A 12,874-nucleotide genomic window follows, 5' to 3' on the forward strand; every position below is an offset into this window, starting at 1 on the left:
CCACACAGAAAATGAATCGTAGAACTTAAGGACAATCATTGAAAATAGTATTCTTCTTGCAGTGCATATAATGAATTTCAATGGATATGGGGCGTTATGGGATACTACACATTACAACATAATGCTTAAGATTAGGGGGGAGAAAGGAGGCGTCGATGGGCCTCTGGATCCTTGGACGATTACGATGACGAAGTGGTTGTTGACGTGGTTTTTACTCTTACACATTAATCAATAAGGGAAAGGGATTTACCCTCGCATATGCTGGCTCTTTTTAATTAGATTTTTAGATTTAATTTATACATAAAACAGTCTGGTGTCTGGTGCATATGGTGGTCTGGTCTGGTCACTCCTTGAAGATGCCTCGCGCCTTGGCCGATATCTTGCGCACTCTTCCGCGACTGCTCACGCTCACCAATTGCTCGTCGCTGTCCCCAGAGATGTCGCCCCCACCCCCATCCCTGTCATCCGGCTGCTCCTCCTCATCTTCCGCTCCGGATTGCTCTTCCGGCGATTGCTCTCGTCGTTCCTCCTGTGAGCTACTGGCATGGGCATCGCCATTGCGCATACGTTTACGCTGATGTTGTGCTCTGCGCGGATCGGTTTGCTCCTCATCGGACTGCTCATTGTAGCGGGGTCTCTTCTGATTGCGACCGCCGCCGCGTTGATAGTTACCGCGTTGCCGATCGGCCCGGCGGGAGGAAACGCTACGCGGCACCACATAGTCCTCATCATCATCGTTGTCGTTGTCATTTTCATTCTCATTTTCATTGACGACCGAGTTGTCCGAGGGCGGACGACGCGCCGGTGGCGGTCTTCGCTGACGCTGCGACGGGCGCTCTTGTGCGGCCGCCGTCGCTGATGCCGAGGAGGATTTGGTCTTGATCCGGGTCCGAGTCCTCCCATTGCTGGGCGACACATAGCTGGTCAATGGCTGATTGTCTTCGGAATCGGTGGCAGAGGCTTCCTCATTCTCTTCCTCCTCATCTTCATCGTCCTCGTCGTTGGTCTGAGAACTGGACCCACCATCAGTGCCCTCATCGGAGGCAGCAGCATCCTCATCCTCGTCCTCGTCCTGATCCTCCTCCTCTTCCTCGTCCTGAGAGTTGGCCTGACTCGTGCGTCCACGCAGACCCCGTCGGGTCCCCACATTGCTATGGCTATTGCTATTGCTGTTGCTGTTTGTCGTGGAGGTGGGTCGCCTGTGGTTGGCAATGGCTTGGATCAGTCGTGTGTTCTCCAGCGGATCTGTGCTCGTGTCCAGCTCATCGGCATTCCGCTGATGCCGCGACAAAATGCGTCTCGGTGGTGCCCTGGACGCGTTCACAGTTCCCAGATAATTGTGGTCATGGGTGGCCACGGCAGGACTATCCTCCCGATGGTTTGGAGCAGAGGTCGACATGGAGGAGGTCGTGGAGGTGGCATGGGAGCGCGTCATATGCGTGCTCCTCTGGGGCGGCGGTGAGGCCAGTCTTCGGCGCAGTGCCAGAGGATGAGGTGGTGCTGCCGCCTGTGACACGGCAATGGCTGTGCTACTTTTTGCGGGTGTTTCTAAAATTCAACAGACACTGTTAGCTGTTGTCTTTATCATTGGATGGCTGTGGTGGCTACTCACTCTGCTGATTGTTGGCCAGCGGCTCGTTATCGCTGTCATCGTCATCATCGTCGTCCTCGCTCTGGGCCCGATTGATGGCCGTGTTGCGATTCGTACGCAACTGGCGAGACGGAGCTGGGCCGACTATACCCAAAGCGGCGCGGCTGGTCGATGGCATATCGTCTTTTGTGGGTGTGGGAAGGATCTGGAAGACAAAAGAGATTTGTGGTTAATCGAATAACATTTCTGGGAAGCCTTCACACACACCTCTTCAGCCTCGTCGCTGTCCTCTTCCTCCTCTTCTTCAATATCACTGCCACGACCCCAGTCGAGAATCGCCCGCTTGGCGCTCTGACGCGTGGGTCTCGCCACGGGACCATGCGAGTCCGTGTCGGACTCAATGATCCGACCATTGCGCACTGGCAGGTGGTAGCTGTGATCATTCTCGGCCGCATGGTGGGACGTTGATGTGGTGGCTCTCCCACCATTGGCCCGCGTGTTCCGTGAGGGACTCTCCAAGCTGGGATCGAGGGCAGTGGATGCAGCAGCAGCCGCTGCAGCTGCAGCAGCGGCCGCACTGGTACTGGGGCCATTGTCTGTGGCCTGAAACCTGGAATTTACCTGGGATCTGCCCCTTCGGCGGGTCACATTGCTGTGGCTGTCCTGCGTGCTCTCGTCCTGCTGGGAATGGGAGGCGGCCTCTTCGGAGCTGCCCAAACCACGACGCGTGCGTCGAGTGGTGGCCGAGACTGCTCCTCCACGACTGCTGCCCGCAGGGCTCTTGTCCAGGCGGCGACGTTTCGTGTTCGAGTCTCCGTTTCTGTTGGCAGACTTGCGCTTCTTCCCTCCGCGGCTGCTGCGTCCCCCGTTGGGGTTGTAGCTGTCCTCGGAATCATTTGGATTGGACTCATCGTCGACGAGACGCTGGCGCGGTCTTCCACGTCGCGGTCGCGCCTGCTGCGGTGAACTGGCATTGGTGTGGGCATCGTCCTCTTCTTCCTCGTCACTGCTGGCATCTGAGGTGGCCTGGGCACTGGTCTCCTCTTCGTCCTCCTCCTCATCGTCGCTGCTGCTGCTGTTTTGATGGCGTCTCTGTTGGGCCGCAGATGAGGAGGAGGTCACACGATTTGAGCCCGAGTGGCTGGAACTGGCCGTAACGGCCACCCCGTTGCGGCGTCGCGAACGTTGGGCACGCGCCACCGCCTCCTCATCATCATCATCGTCATCGTCGTCATCTTCGTCCTCATCCTCACTCGTGTGCGGCAATGGCAGTCTCCTGGGTGCCGTTTGCGGCTTCTGACTGCGACGCGTGGTCCGCTCCTTGTTCGGGCGTTTGCTGGGACTGCTGGAGGTTCCACGTCCGCCCCCACTGCTCCCGGACTTGTTCTTGTTGGCGCGTCTGCGTGCCGCCTTCCAATTGGTGACGACCGTCTTGATGCGCGACTCGAACAGGGCGCTCAAACGCAGGGTCATCGAGTAGATCTGCAAGACAGAGAACAAGGAGAAGGCGGACCGCCCATTAGGATTAGGATTGGGTTTGGACTGGGCCGTTAGATTGTTAGTAGTTAGCCCTCCGAAGGGGGAGAAGACCTTACCGCTAGGTTATCCTATAGATAGATGATAGAGTCACGTAGATCGTCATTCATTTGGTTCGTTATTAGATATCGAAATGTTTGATGTGTTTTTATATTTATATTTTTGATATTCGATACACATTTTAATGGTTTATGAGGTTTTCGAGTTTAGGGTATTCGAGATATTCGAAATGGAAGGCATGTTCACGGTAGGCAAAAGAAACGTAAAGAATAGATGGATGAGCTTTTGCATGTGTGTGGCTAATGTGAGCGTGTGTGTGTGTGTGGGTGTGCTTCAAAAGGGTTTTTTTTCAGTAGGACTGCAGGACCATCGACATATATCGACATATCTATCGAATGATGGGAGTTCCCCGTTAGAAACGATATATAAAACCTTGATCTATCGCACAATTTCAAGAATTCATCGATTTTATCGATACTGTCATCGATGGTTTTGCAGTTACAGTTTGAGAAATGGAACGAACAAGAAGGAACAATGGAACCAAAAAAACCAAACGAACACAAATCAAAATCAAAAACAAAAGCAAAAGCAACGAATACGAGAGATGCCCCCTGTGATCGCTGATCATCTTGAGTCATAGAAAGCAATAAATGACGATCTGCAACCGATCTGATCTGCCGCCATATCTACAAGGGACAGATGCGAGTGGTCTCCGTCTGTTCCCAGGCACTCACCCGCGAGCGTTTGTTGGTATTGTAGTTCTTGGAGTTCTGGAATATCAATCGGACATCCTTGGCAAAGTCCATGGGATCATCATAGTTGCCACCCAGCAAGTCCTCCTTCACCGTCCGCAGATCCATCGGAGTGGCAATGATTTCCAAATAGTCCGGAAACTCAATGGTGTCCACTGGCTCACGGAATGGCAACGAATCCGGCCGCTGCCACATCAAATCCAACAGCTGCCGGCAATCCGAGCGCCAATCCCCATCCGAGTGCATGCGAGTGGACCTGCAGAAAGGGACCCAATATGTGTTAATATTTTGATATTTAACATTAAACATTAAACCTACCTTCGGGTGGAGGAAACACGTTGTCGTGCGGCTGCTGCCGCGGCCGATGTGGTGGGTCCGGTGCTGGTTGAGGGAACAACATCAGAGTCAGCTTCATTCTCGGACTCGGACGAATGATAGACATCCACCAGCTGATGGTAGACGGCAGCCACATCAATCTCATCCGCCTCCCTGATGATGCGCAGGCACAGATCCGTCACAATCCGCGCATGCTTCACAATGATCGTGTGCCGACGATTGTACTGCTCCGCATTGGTGGCCAAATACCGCACATCGAACTGTGCGGAGGTGATGCGTCGGTAGAAGTGATTCTCGAAACGTGACTTGACCGTGGTCAAATCGATCGGATACTCGATCAGGTAGGCATAGTCGGGATATATGTTGAGGTCGACGGGTGCCAAGAAATGCTCTGCTATGGACAGACGCATCACCTGTTCGAGGCCATTGATGATGCGGCGACAGGTGCCGTCGCGGTCGCCTCGATGCCACTCCTCGGACTTGGGCTGATAGAGCGTTGCGCGTATTTCCTCGGGCAGGACTGGCACGGCGCCACCGACTTCATCCGGCACTCGTTGCTGGTCAATCGGCTCCATATCCCAGGGACTCATGCGCTCGTACTCTCCATTATCCCAGCGTACGCGAAAGCACATGAAAAACGAGTCCGGAAAGTCGGCGCACAGGGCGTGACGGGACTCGATCTGTCCCATCCACCAGCCGTCGCCGATCATGCAGCGGAAACGATCACCAATGCTCCAGTTGCGCTGCACGGCCAGATCGAACGTCTGGCGCAGCACCAGAAAGTCCAGGACATCGGGCATATCATGATATTTGATCTTAAACGACGTCCCCGTCATGTTGCCGTCCTCATCGATGATGGCCATCTTCAGGCAGCACAGCCGTGGCGGACGTATCTCGTACTTGATGCCAATCACCCGCACCAGCTCGTGGTCGCGCAGCGTGTGAAAGTTCCACGGCTCCGAGCTGTGCGACAGTTTGTAGACCTTCTTCAGGCGCACGGCATCCAAGTAGCTCTGATGGCCCTGCCGAAAGTACACCACTTCGTCGCCCATCTGCGGATAGTACGGAGTCTTGCGCGGTATCACCTCGGACAACCACTCGGCGGGTCTGTACAGCTCCGGGATTTCACCGTTGAGATCCGTGGGCGGGAACAGCACTGTCTTTCGGCCCACCTTCCTGGCCGTCACTTGTCCTTGGCCCTGGCCACTGCCACCGCTGGCAGCTGCTCCGACAGCTCTGCCGGCTGCATCCTCATCGCTGCTATCGTCGCTACTGTGGGGCCGACGGGTCAGTGGCTTGCGTTTGGAGCGTTTGGGCGGCTCTAGATTGGGCCCCGGTGTATCCGCCACCCAATCGGAGTAGTCAGAGCTGTCCGTGTCCGAATCGTCGCTGCTCTCGTCTAGATTCGCCTCCACATTCGAGTAGCTGGTATCCCCCGACGAATTGCTGGACACATCATCCTCCTCCTCTTCGTGTGCCGGGGGCACATCCTGTTCGTAGTGGTGCTCCTGTTCTTGATCTCTCACCGCTCGGGTACGATATGCTGGCGCCAGTGGCCCGACCACTTGTCCCGGTCCAGGCGGAGCGTTACGCCGCCTACCGGGTCGGCCGGCCCCATTGGCCCTCGTGTTCCGTGGTCGGCCCATGCTGCCGCTCGTCTGCTGGGCCGACGCCGCACTGGCAGTATTGATCATGATGGGTCGCCGTCGCATCTCCCGTTTGTACTCTTGCTTCTCGTACAGTCCGGCGGAATAGCTCACTTGCTTGATGTTTTGCAACTGGGCGTACTTCATGGGACGCACATAGGTCCGGCGTACGAACTTCAAAGGCAATGCCTGCTGGGGCGAAGCCTGCTGAGCAGCTGGTGCAGCTTCCTCTGGACCTGCTTCCTGGGGCAAAGCGGGCTCTTCCGGCGGCGCTGCTGCTCCCCAGCCCTGACGTGGCGTGCCCAAACGTCCGCCTAAAACATTTCCGCGCGCAGATTGTCTACTGTTTGAGTTGGGCTGCTGCTGCTGCTGTTGCTGTTGCTGCTGCTCCTGACGCTGGCGGTTGGTCAAACGTTCAAACGATTGATTGCCATTGCTCGCATTCGATTCGTTGGCATTGGCACTGCCGACCGACTGGCGATTGGCCAAGGCCGCAATCATGCGATCTATGTGGGAATAGCCTGAAGGTCCAGCAGCAGCAGCTGGTGCGGCGAGTGCAACGGCTACACTGGCATTCAGCGGGGGATTCGCAGCATTCGCATTCAGATTATCCTCAATGACCACACCATCCACACCCACAGTGAGATTGGGTGTCAACTGATCAATGGTGCAGCTCTCACGGCCGGGTACGAAACGTTGATACTTCGTGGGATGTGGATTGCCATCGGCATCGACGAGAAAAGGTGGTGGCATCAAATGCGGCATTATCTGCGTCTGTTCGTCCACCACATGATGCTGGGCATCGCGCAGCAGTGGCCGGAAATCTGTGTGAAAGAAAAGCTCAGCGGGCAGCTGGCAAATCGAAAAGGAAATGGAAAACAGTTGAAATAAACAAATGACAGATGGAAAACATTAAGCACTCACCATGGAGTACTTATCCTTGCACATTCCCAGGCCAAAGATCATGATATGACCATGTGAATCGGTGGCAGCTATCATTGTGCCATCCGGCGACCATTTGGCATCGAACACGCTGCCATGGCCCTGCCCGTCGATGTCATTGAAGAACTCGGTGACCATCACGCCCTGTTCAATGTCCCAGAGGAACACCTGACCATCGTGGCCGGCGGAGAGCAGTACGTGCTCGTCCCTGGGGTTCGATTCGAGGACGTACAGCTCATCCTTGTGGCCGCGCAGGACACGATGCAGCTTGGCTGATTTCGAGTCCCAGATTTTGATCTGTACCGGTAAAGATATACATTAAAGACGGAGTGTTCTCTGCGTAAGGGATTGCTACGCTACTCACGGTGAAATCATTGACGGCAGTGATGACATAACGATCTGAGGCATCCCAGGCCACCATTGTGACCTTTAGCTTTTTGCCCTCTTCAGGCTCCGGGCAGCTGTCAAACGGAAGGAGTTACAAAGGAGAAGGAGAAGAATCTTATGGCTATAACGCACCTGGCCAACCGTTCGGTCATGCACAGCTTGACGCTCTTCCACTGCTGCGACTCAAAGGTCCAAATGTGTGCGGTACCATCCTTGCTGCCGGATATGAACCTCAGGCCACGATGCGACCACTGCACCGAATCCACGGCATCGGTGTACGCTTCCGTTTCCAGTATTCTTTTGGGCCCATCTTCGCCCATCATGTAGACACGGACATGATGGTCCGCAGAGCCGGCAGCCAGAAACATGCCGCCCGGCGAGAACGTGGTGCACATCATCTGCGCCTGTCCCGGTCGCAGCTTCTCGTGGTACTGCGTGGGCTTTGGAGCGAACGTGATCTTCTGGCCACGTGGAGTCGAATACTGCCAGAAGGCAATGGAACCGTCTGTGCTGGTGGTCACCAAGTATCGCAAGTCGCTGCGTGGCGATGGGCAAAAGTTCACGGACGTTATCATGCCCGTGTGGGCGGAGAGGACAGCAATGGGGGAGGTGGTCTGCATGTCCCACACACGCAGAATGCGGTCCACCGATCCGGCGGCCAGCATTGTGTTGTCCAGGTTGATGGCAATGTCTGTGATCTCGGCCGAGGCACCGCGCAACGTCGCCAGGAGGCGACCATCCGCCGCAGACCAGATCTTGATAAGCAGATCATCGGCTCCCGTGATAATGTAACGTCCAGTGCGGTCGAAAAGCACGCAGTACACGGAGGATAGGTGGCCCACGGTGCGGCGCAGCAAAATAGTCTTTTTATACAGCTCCGTGGGCACCAGGAGCTTGCGACGAACTTCCCCGCCATACTCCCGGCCAGCTAGTACCCGAGCTAACGGAATCAAAAAAGTACCTTAACATTTTTCAAATCCGTTTCAAAAGGCCATTCATCGTCTACTCACTTATATTGTGGGTGCGCTTGGTGTAGTCTGCATCTGGCAGTGATACGTCATGGAGGCGAGTACAGTAATCCCTGAGAGAACGATGCCCGTAAATGGTGTCCTGCGTACGCAGAAGATTTTGCCGACCAGTGCCAAGGAGCGAAAATATGCCTGGCACACTGCCCGGATATTGCCGTTCCACTAGCGGACCTAGTCGACCGCATAATTCCTGCAAATGATTGTCTCCAATATGCGTGTATTTTTGTTCCTGCAACAGATAAAATTCAAATTAATAACGATGCTTTTGTTTATCGATAACCAATGCCACGATGAATCGAAGGCAGCTGTTACGCACACAAGCGATGTACGTATAACCGTCTCGCTCTGGCGAGCACAAGTCCGGGGGTTGTTTGTGTATGTGTATGCATGTGAAGCATGCTTATGTATGGAAAAGCAAGATGTCGGCTGCTGGCAGACTAATTGTTGTAAAAAAATTACTATGCAATTTTTAATTTTGGGTTTTTTTCAAAAATTACTCAAATTTACACATTTTGAACATTTTTGTAGATTAATTTTGCACTTTAAAATATTTGGATTTTTTTAACCAATCTTTAATAATTTCCAATTTATTTATTAATTAATTTACCAAAATGTTTGATTAATGCACTTTTTATTTTAAGATTTGCAACAAATTAATTTACACACACGCGTGCACTTCTACGGTGTCGCCGCTAAATCAATCGATTTGCGCGTGACGTCACAAAAAGGCACGCACAAAGAGAGGAAGCGCGACAAGCGAAATAAGTTTTCCCACTTATGCAAGACACGCACCACACACAAAGAAAATGCAAGGGAATGAAACTAGAAACCAATTATAACACTCACCAATTCGGCAAAGGTCTGCTGATGCTCATTTCCCAGCCAATCAATGCGTCGCGGCAGAACCTGTGGAGAAAGGTAGAAGAGGTGGGGAGAAGGGAATATGAGCTGTTATCACTTGCACCGCTGCCTGCTTGCTGCGCTAACGAACATCGAAACAATGACGTAGCCAACAGGGCAGGGGGGACTACAACGTCACCGACAATTCTTCTTTTTTAGCAAGCAGACAGACCAGGCAGACTATCGGGCGGGCTATCCCGGGGCCCAAAAGCTAGCGGACTATGGTTTCAGTTCTCAGTATAGCTTGAACTGTGATATAAAACCGACGTAGGCTTTGTGTCGCTGCTGCTTCTGCTGCCGGCAGCAGAAACAACAACAAAACCCAAACAAAAATATATAAACAAACGCAAGGCAGAGTTTTTGCATTAACCGTGATACCGAGATGCCCCCGCCCCAAATCAGTTGTAGCGGCGGCCCAGGAATCGTCAGGTCTGTGGCCCCACTCTTACATTTTTCTGCTGCAGCTCCTGGATTAACACCTGTAAGGTTGCAAACAATAGATGCAGTTAGTAAAATGGATGTAAACGCAAACCAAAAGATTCAAACGTTGAAAATTGCGCTCTTTTTTGTAGAGCAGAAGCCTCAACGCCTTCCGATCACACCGACCTTTGCCGTCTCATGCAGGGGCCCCGCTGTCAGGAACTTCGATATGAGGAAGTATAACTCTGCAAGAAGAACAATTCCACAGAATAAGTGCAACAGTTGGGTGGCCAAATAGCATTATTATACGAAAATTGAAACTTTTCGTATGGATGTTCTTGCAATTCGATTCGCGGCCATTCAGCCCAGGCATCGCGAATGCACAGCCATCGAGCCCATCGCAAAAGCACACACCTCTCCCGGGGCTGCGGGAGGCTCTGGGCAGCCATATTTTTGCACACACTTATTGTATTCGTATTAAACGTACCTGGCACTATCACATCATTACAACTGGGCTGGCTATTTGCCATTATTCATTGCGAACTACAGCTCGGATTATTACAAAATTGTAGTTGCTTTCTTCCAAAAATTCTTTTTTCAGCTTCTTCTTCACTGTCACATTATCGATGAACCTCAGAAATATACCGAAGTAGCCGACTCGCTTTCAAAATATACCGATGACAAAACGAGCTTAGCCCACTTAGGCCCCCCTATTTAAACAGTTCAACAGTTCAGGTAAATGGTTTGTTTGTTAAGGTAAATATTATTCATTGTAAATTCTTCTTGTAGATCTATGCCATCTTGTTCCATCTTTCCTCTGAACTAAAAAAAAAACATGATATCTTTCACCTGAACTGCGCTAAATTGATTAAATTTTCATTATTTTCGGTGGCATATAAAAATACCCCCTTGGTCTACATTGGGTTAATCGTTCTCCGTCAAGGATTGAAACCATATTCCGTGGAATATTAATAGCTAGTTTGATCCTTCAGACCAGCCCACACAATTTTCTTCAATTAATGAACATCATTTCTACTTGACTTGTTCATTTTAAATACTTGTTTTTATTGGATTTTGCCTAAAAAAAAGATTTTGGCGAAAAAAGGTCAATTAAAAAACGGAAAAGAGTAATCGTTTCTATTGCTCAATTTTGATATTCCGTTTATTCCGTTTCCCATGTATTGTATTTTGTCTAAAACAAGGTTTAAACAAAAAAACAGCTTAGATCTTGCTCTTTAGATGAAGCACCTGGTCGGTGACACGCGTGATAAGGGCATTAAGCTCGTAGTCTGCGAGATGAGTGCCCCACAGTTCGAACAGCGTTTCCCAGGCCAGTTCAACCGAGTTTCCAGAATCCGTCGTGTTGAATGTCTGCAGCGTAAGAAAGATGACTGCGTCTGCTGCAATGGGGCTGTAAGTGTCGCAAATCGTATGCAAGGCACGTGCTGAGTTAGGAGGAATCTGCAAAAACCACAAATTTTTAACAAGTTGAGATTTTAATCCACTGTACGTGTTTTGCTGCTCTACCTACCTCATTGAGACTGACGATGCGAAATACTTTGCCGTCTTTCAATTTCTTCTGGAACTGCGCAATGCCAAATCCGTAGTCTTTGGTGGGCGGTGCAAAGTCATCTATGTTCATATGCATAAGCTTCCCAGGTCTACCTGTTGGTATCAATTGACAAGGAGACCGGTTCAAGCATACATATGTACATATGTGATTAGGGGTAATATACCAAAACAGCCGGACGCCTCAATGGTAATATTTTCAATGAGTGTCATTAGGCTCTTATCTTCATGCAGAAACAGAAACACACTGGGTCTCGGGTCACGCTTATTGATCAGTCCTTCAATCCCTTTTTGTAGAGCCCTCCATACTCTTTCCGACTGTATGGGTTTGATCCCGCGCAGCTTCTCAAAAGCACAGCTTTTCTCCGCAGTGTAAAATTGCCAGGCGAACATCGATAGAAAAATGGATACGATAAGAACAATAACAGCAAGCAAGTACCAGCTCGTATGGTTGACGCGCACCACATCCATAGCATCGCCCCCCGAGTTTTGATCCTCCTCTTCAGATGAACCTTCTTCAAAGTTAGCTACTGACTCCGGAATGCAGTCTTCTTTGTTATCCACCAAGTTATTTAGATGGTGCTCGTTATTATCCATCGCATCAAAAGATTGCGAAACAGGTCGTTTGGGGCTTTTGGAATTATTACAAAATTGTAGTTGCATTCTTCCAAAAATTCTTTTTCAGCTTCTTCTTCACTGTCACATTATCGATGAACCTCAGATGCACTCAGTAGCCGACTCGCTTTCAAAATATACCGAGCTTAGCCCGCTTAGGCCCCCCTATTTAAACAGTTCAACGACTTGAGGTAGATGGTTTGTTTGTTGAGGTAAATATTATTCATTGTAAATTCTTCTTGTAGATCTATGCCATCTTGTTCCATCTTTCCTCTGAACTTAAAAAAAAACATGATATCTTTCACCTGAACTGCGCTAAAATTATTAAATTTTTTATTATTTTCGGTGGCATATAAAAATACCCCCTTGGTCTTCATTGGGTTAATCGTTCGCCTTCAAGGATTGGAAACCATATTCCTCGATTTTGATATTCCGTGGAATATTACTAGCTAGTTTGATCCTTCAGACCAGCCCACACAATTTTATTTAATTAATGAACCTATTTTCTACTTGACTTGTTTATTTTAAAAACTTGTTTTTATTGGATTTTTTCTAAAAAGAAAGATTTTGGCGAAAAAGGTCAAATAAAAAACGGAAAAGAGTAATCGTTCCTGTTGCTCAATTTTGATATTTCTTTTAATAATTCTGGTTAACTATGGCCCTTGGCTCTGCCCACATAGTTTTATCACAGTGATGAATAAATTGTCTATATTTCGTCTAAAACAAAGTTAAGATCTTGCTCTTTAGATGAAGCACCTGGTCGGTGACACGTGTGATTAAGGGATTGTAGAGCCCTCCATACTCTTTCCGACTGTATGGGTTTGATCTCGCGCAGCTTCTCAAAAGCACAGATTTTCTCCGCAGTGTTAAATTGCCAGGCGAGAAAAAAGAACATAAGAGGAATAACAGCATAAAAGTACCAGCTCCTCTGATTGACGCGCACCACATCCATAGCTTCGCCCCCCGAGTTTTGATCCTCCTCTCCCGATGAACCTTCTTCAGAGTTAGCTTTGCGAAAAAGGTCGTTTGGCGCTTTCGGTGTTATTACCTATATGCAGACTCCGTCGCGCAGCCTTTTTATTGCATAAACGTAAAAAATTGTTTTGTTTAAAGTGAATGAGTGACTATGATATGAATGCTAGTTTAATAGAT

General features: G+C 50.2%; 2 protein-coding genes and 1 long non-coding RNA gene across 4 annotated transcripts; 1 reads left to right on the plus strand and 2 right to left on the minus strand.

Annotated features, from left to right (window-relative positions):
• Positions 1-45: 45 nt before the first annotated feature.
• LOC108154843 (bromodomain and WD repeat-containing protein 3) lies at positions 46-10,118 on the minus strand. Of its 2 annotated transcripts, none has more exons than XM_017285260.2 (13): positions 10,026-10,118; positions 9,725-9,783; positions 9,568-9,597; positions 9,065-9,124; positions 8,201-8,447; positions 7,323-8,130; positions 7,168-7,264; positions 6,786-7,100; positions 4,198-6,713; positions 3,862-4,135; positions 2,213-3,073; positions 1,613-1,796; positions 46-1,548 (listed from the first exon to the last, which is right to left on the minus strand). In XM_017285260.2, the coding sequence occupies exons 1-13, from the start codon at positions 10,066-10,068 to the stop codon at positions 344-346; spliced, it is 6,699 nt and encodes a 2,232-aa protein (XP_017140749.1). In that variant the 5' UTR covers positions 10,069-10,118; the 3' UTR covers positions 46-343. The 2 variants fall into 2 exon arrangements, with proteins under 2 accessions (XP_017140749.1, XP_017140748.1); XM_017285259.2 differs by having other exon boundaries at positions 1,859-3,073.
• Positions 9,299-10,582, plus strand: LOC117187269. The gene is made up of 3 exons (XR_004472012.1): positions 9,299-9,623; positions 9,691-10,273; positions 10,328-10,582. It is a non-coding gene; the product is annotated as an uncharacterized LOC117187269 (long non-coding RNA).
• Positions 10,583-10,668: 86 nt separating this feature from the next.
• Positions 10,669-11,830, minus strand: LOC108154847. Its single transcript, XM_017285263.2, has 3 exons — positions 11,275-11,830; positions 11,070-11,203; positions 10,669-10,999 (listed from the first exon to the last, which is right to left on the minus strand). Exons 1-3 carry the CDS (start codon positions 11,768-11,770, stop codon positions 10,760-10,762), a joined length of 870 nt encoding a protein of 289 aa, XP_017140752.1. The 5' UTR covers positions 11,771-11,830; the 3' UTR covers positions 10,669-10,759.
• Positions 11,831-12,874: the final 1,044 nt, after the last annotated feature.

This window comes from Drosophila miranda, chromosome 2 (genome assembly GCF_003369915.1).
Source record: "Drosophila miranda strain MSH22 chromosome 2, D.miranda_PacBio2.1, whole genome shotgun sequence".
Taxonomy (NCBI): domain Eukaryota; kingdom Metazoa; phylum Arthropoda; class Insecta; order Diptera; family Drosophilidae; genus Drosophila; species Drosophila miranda.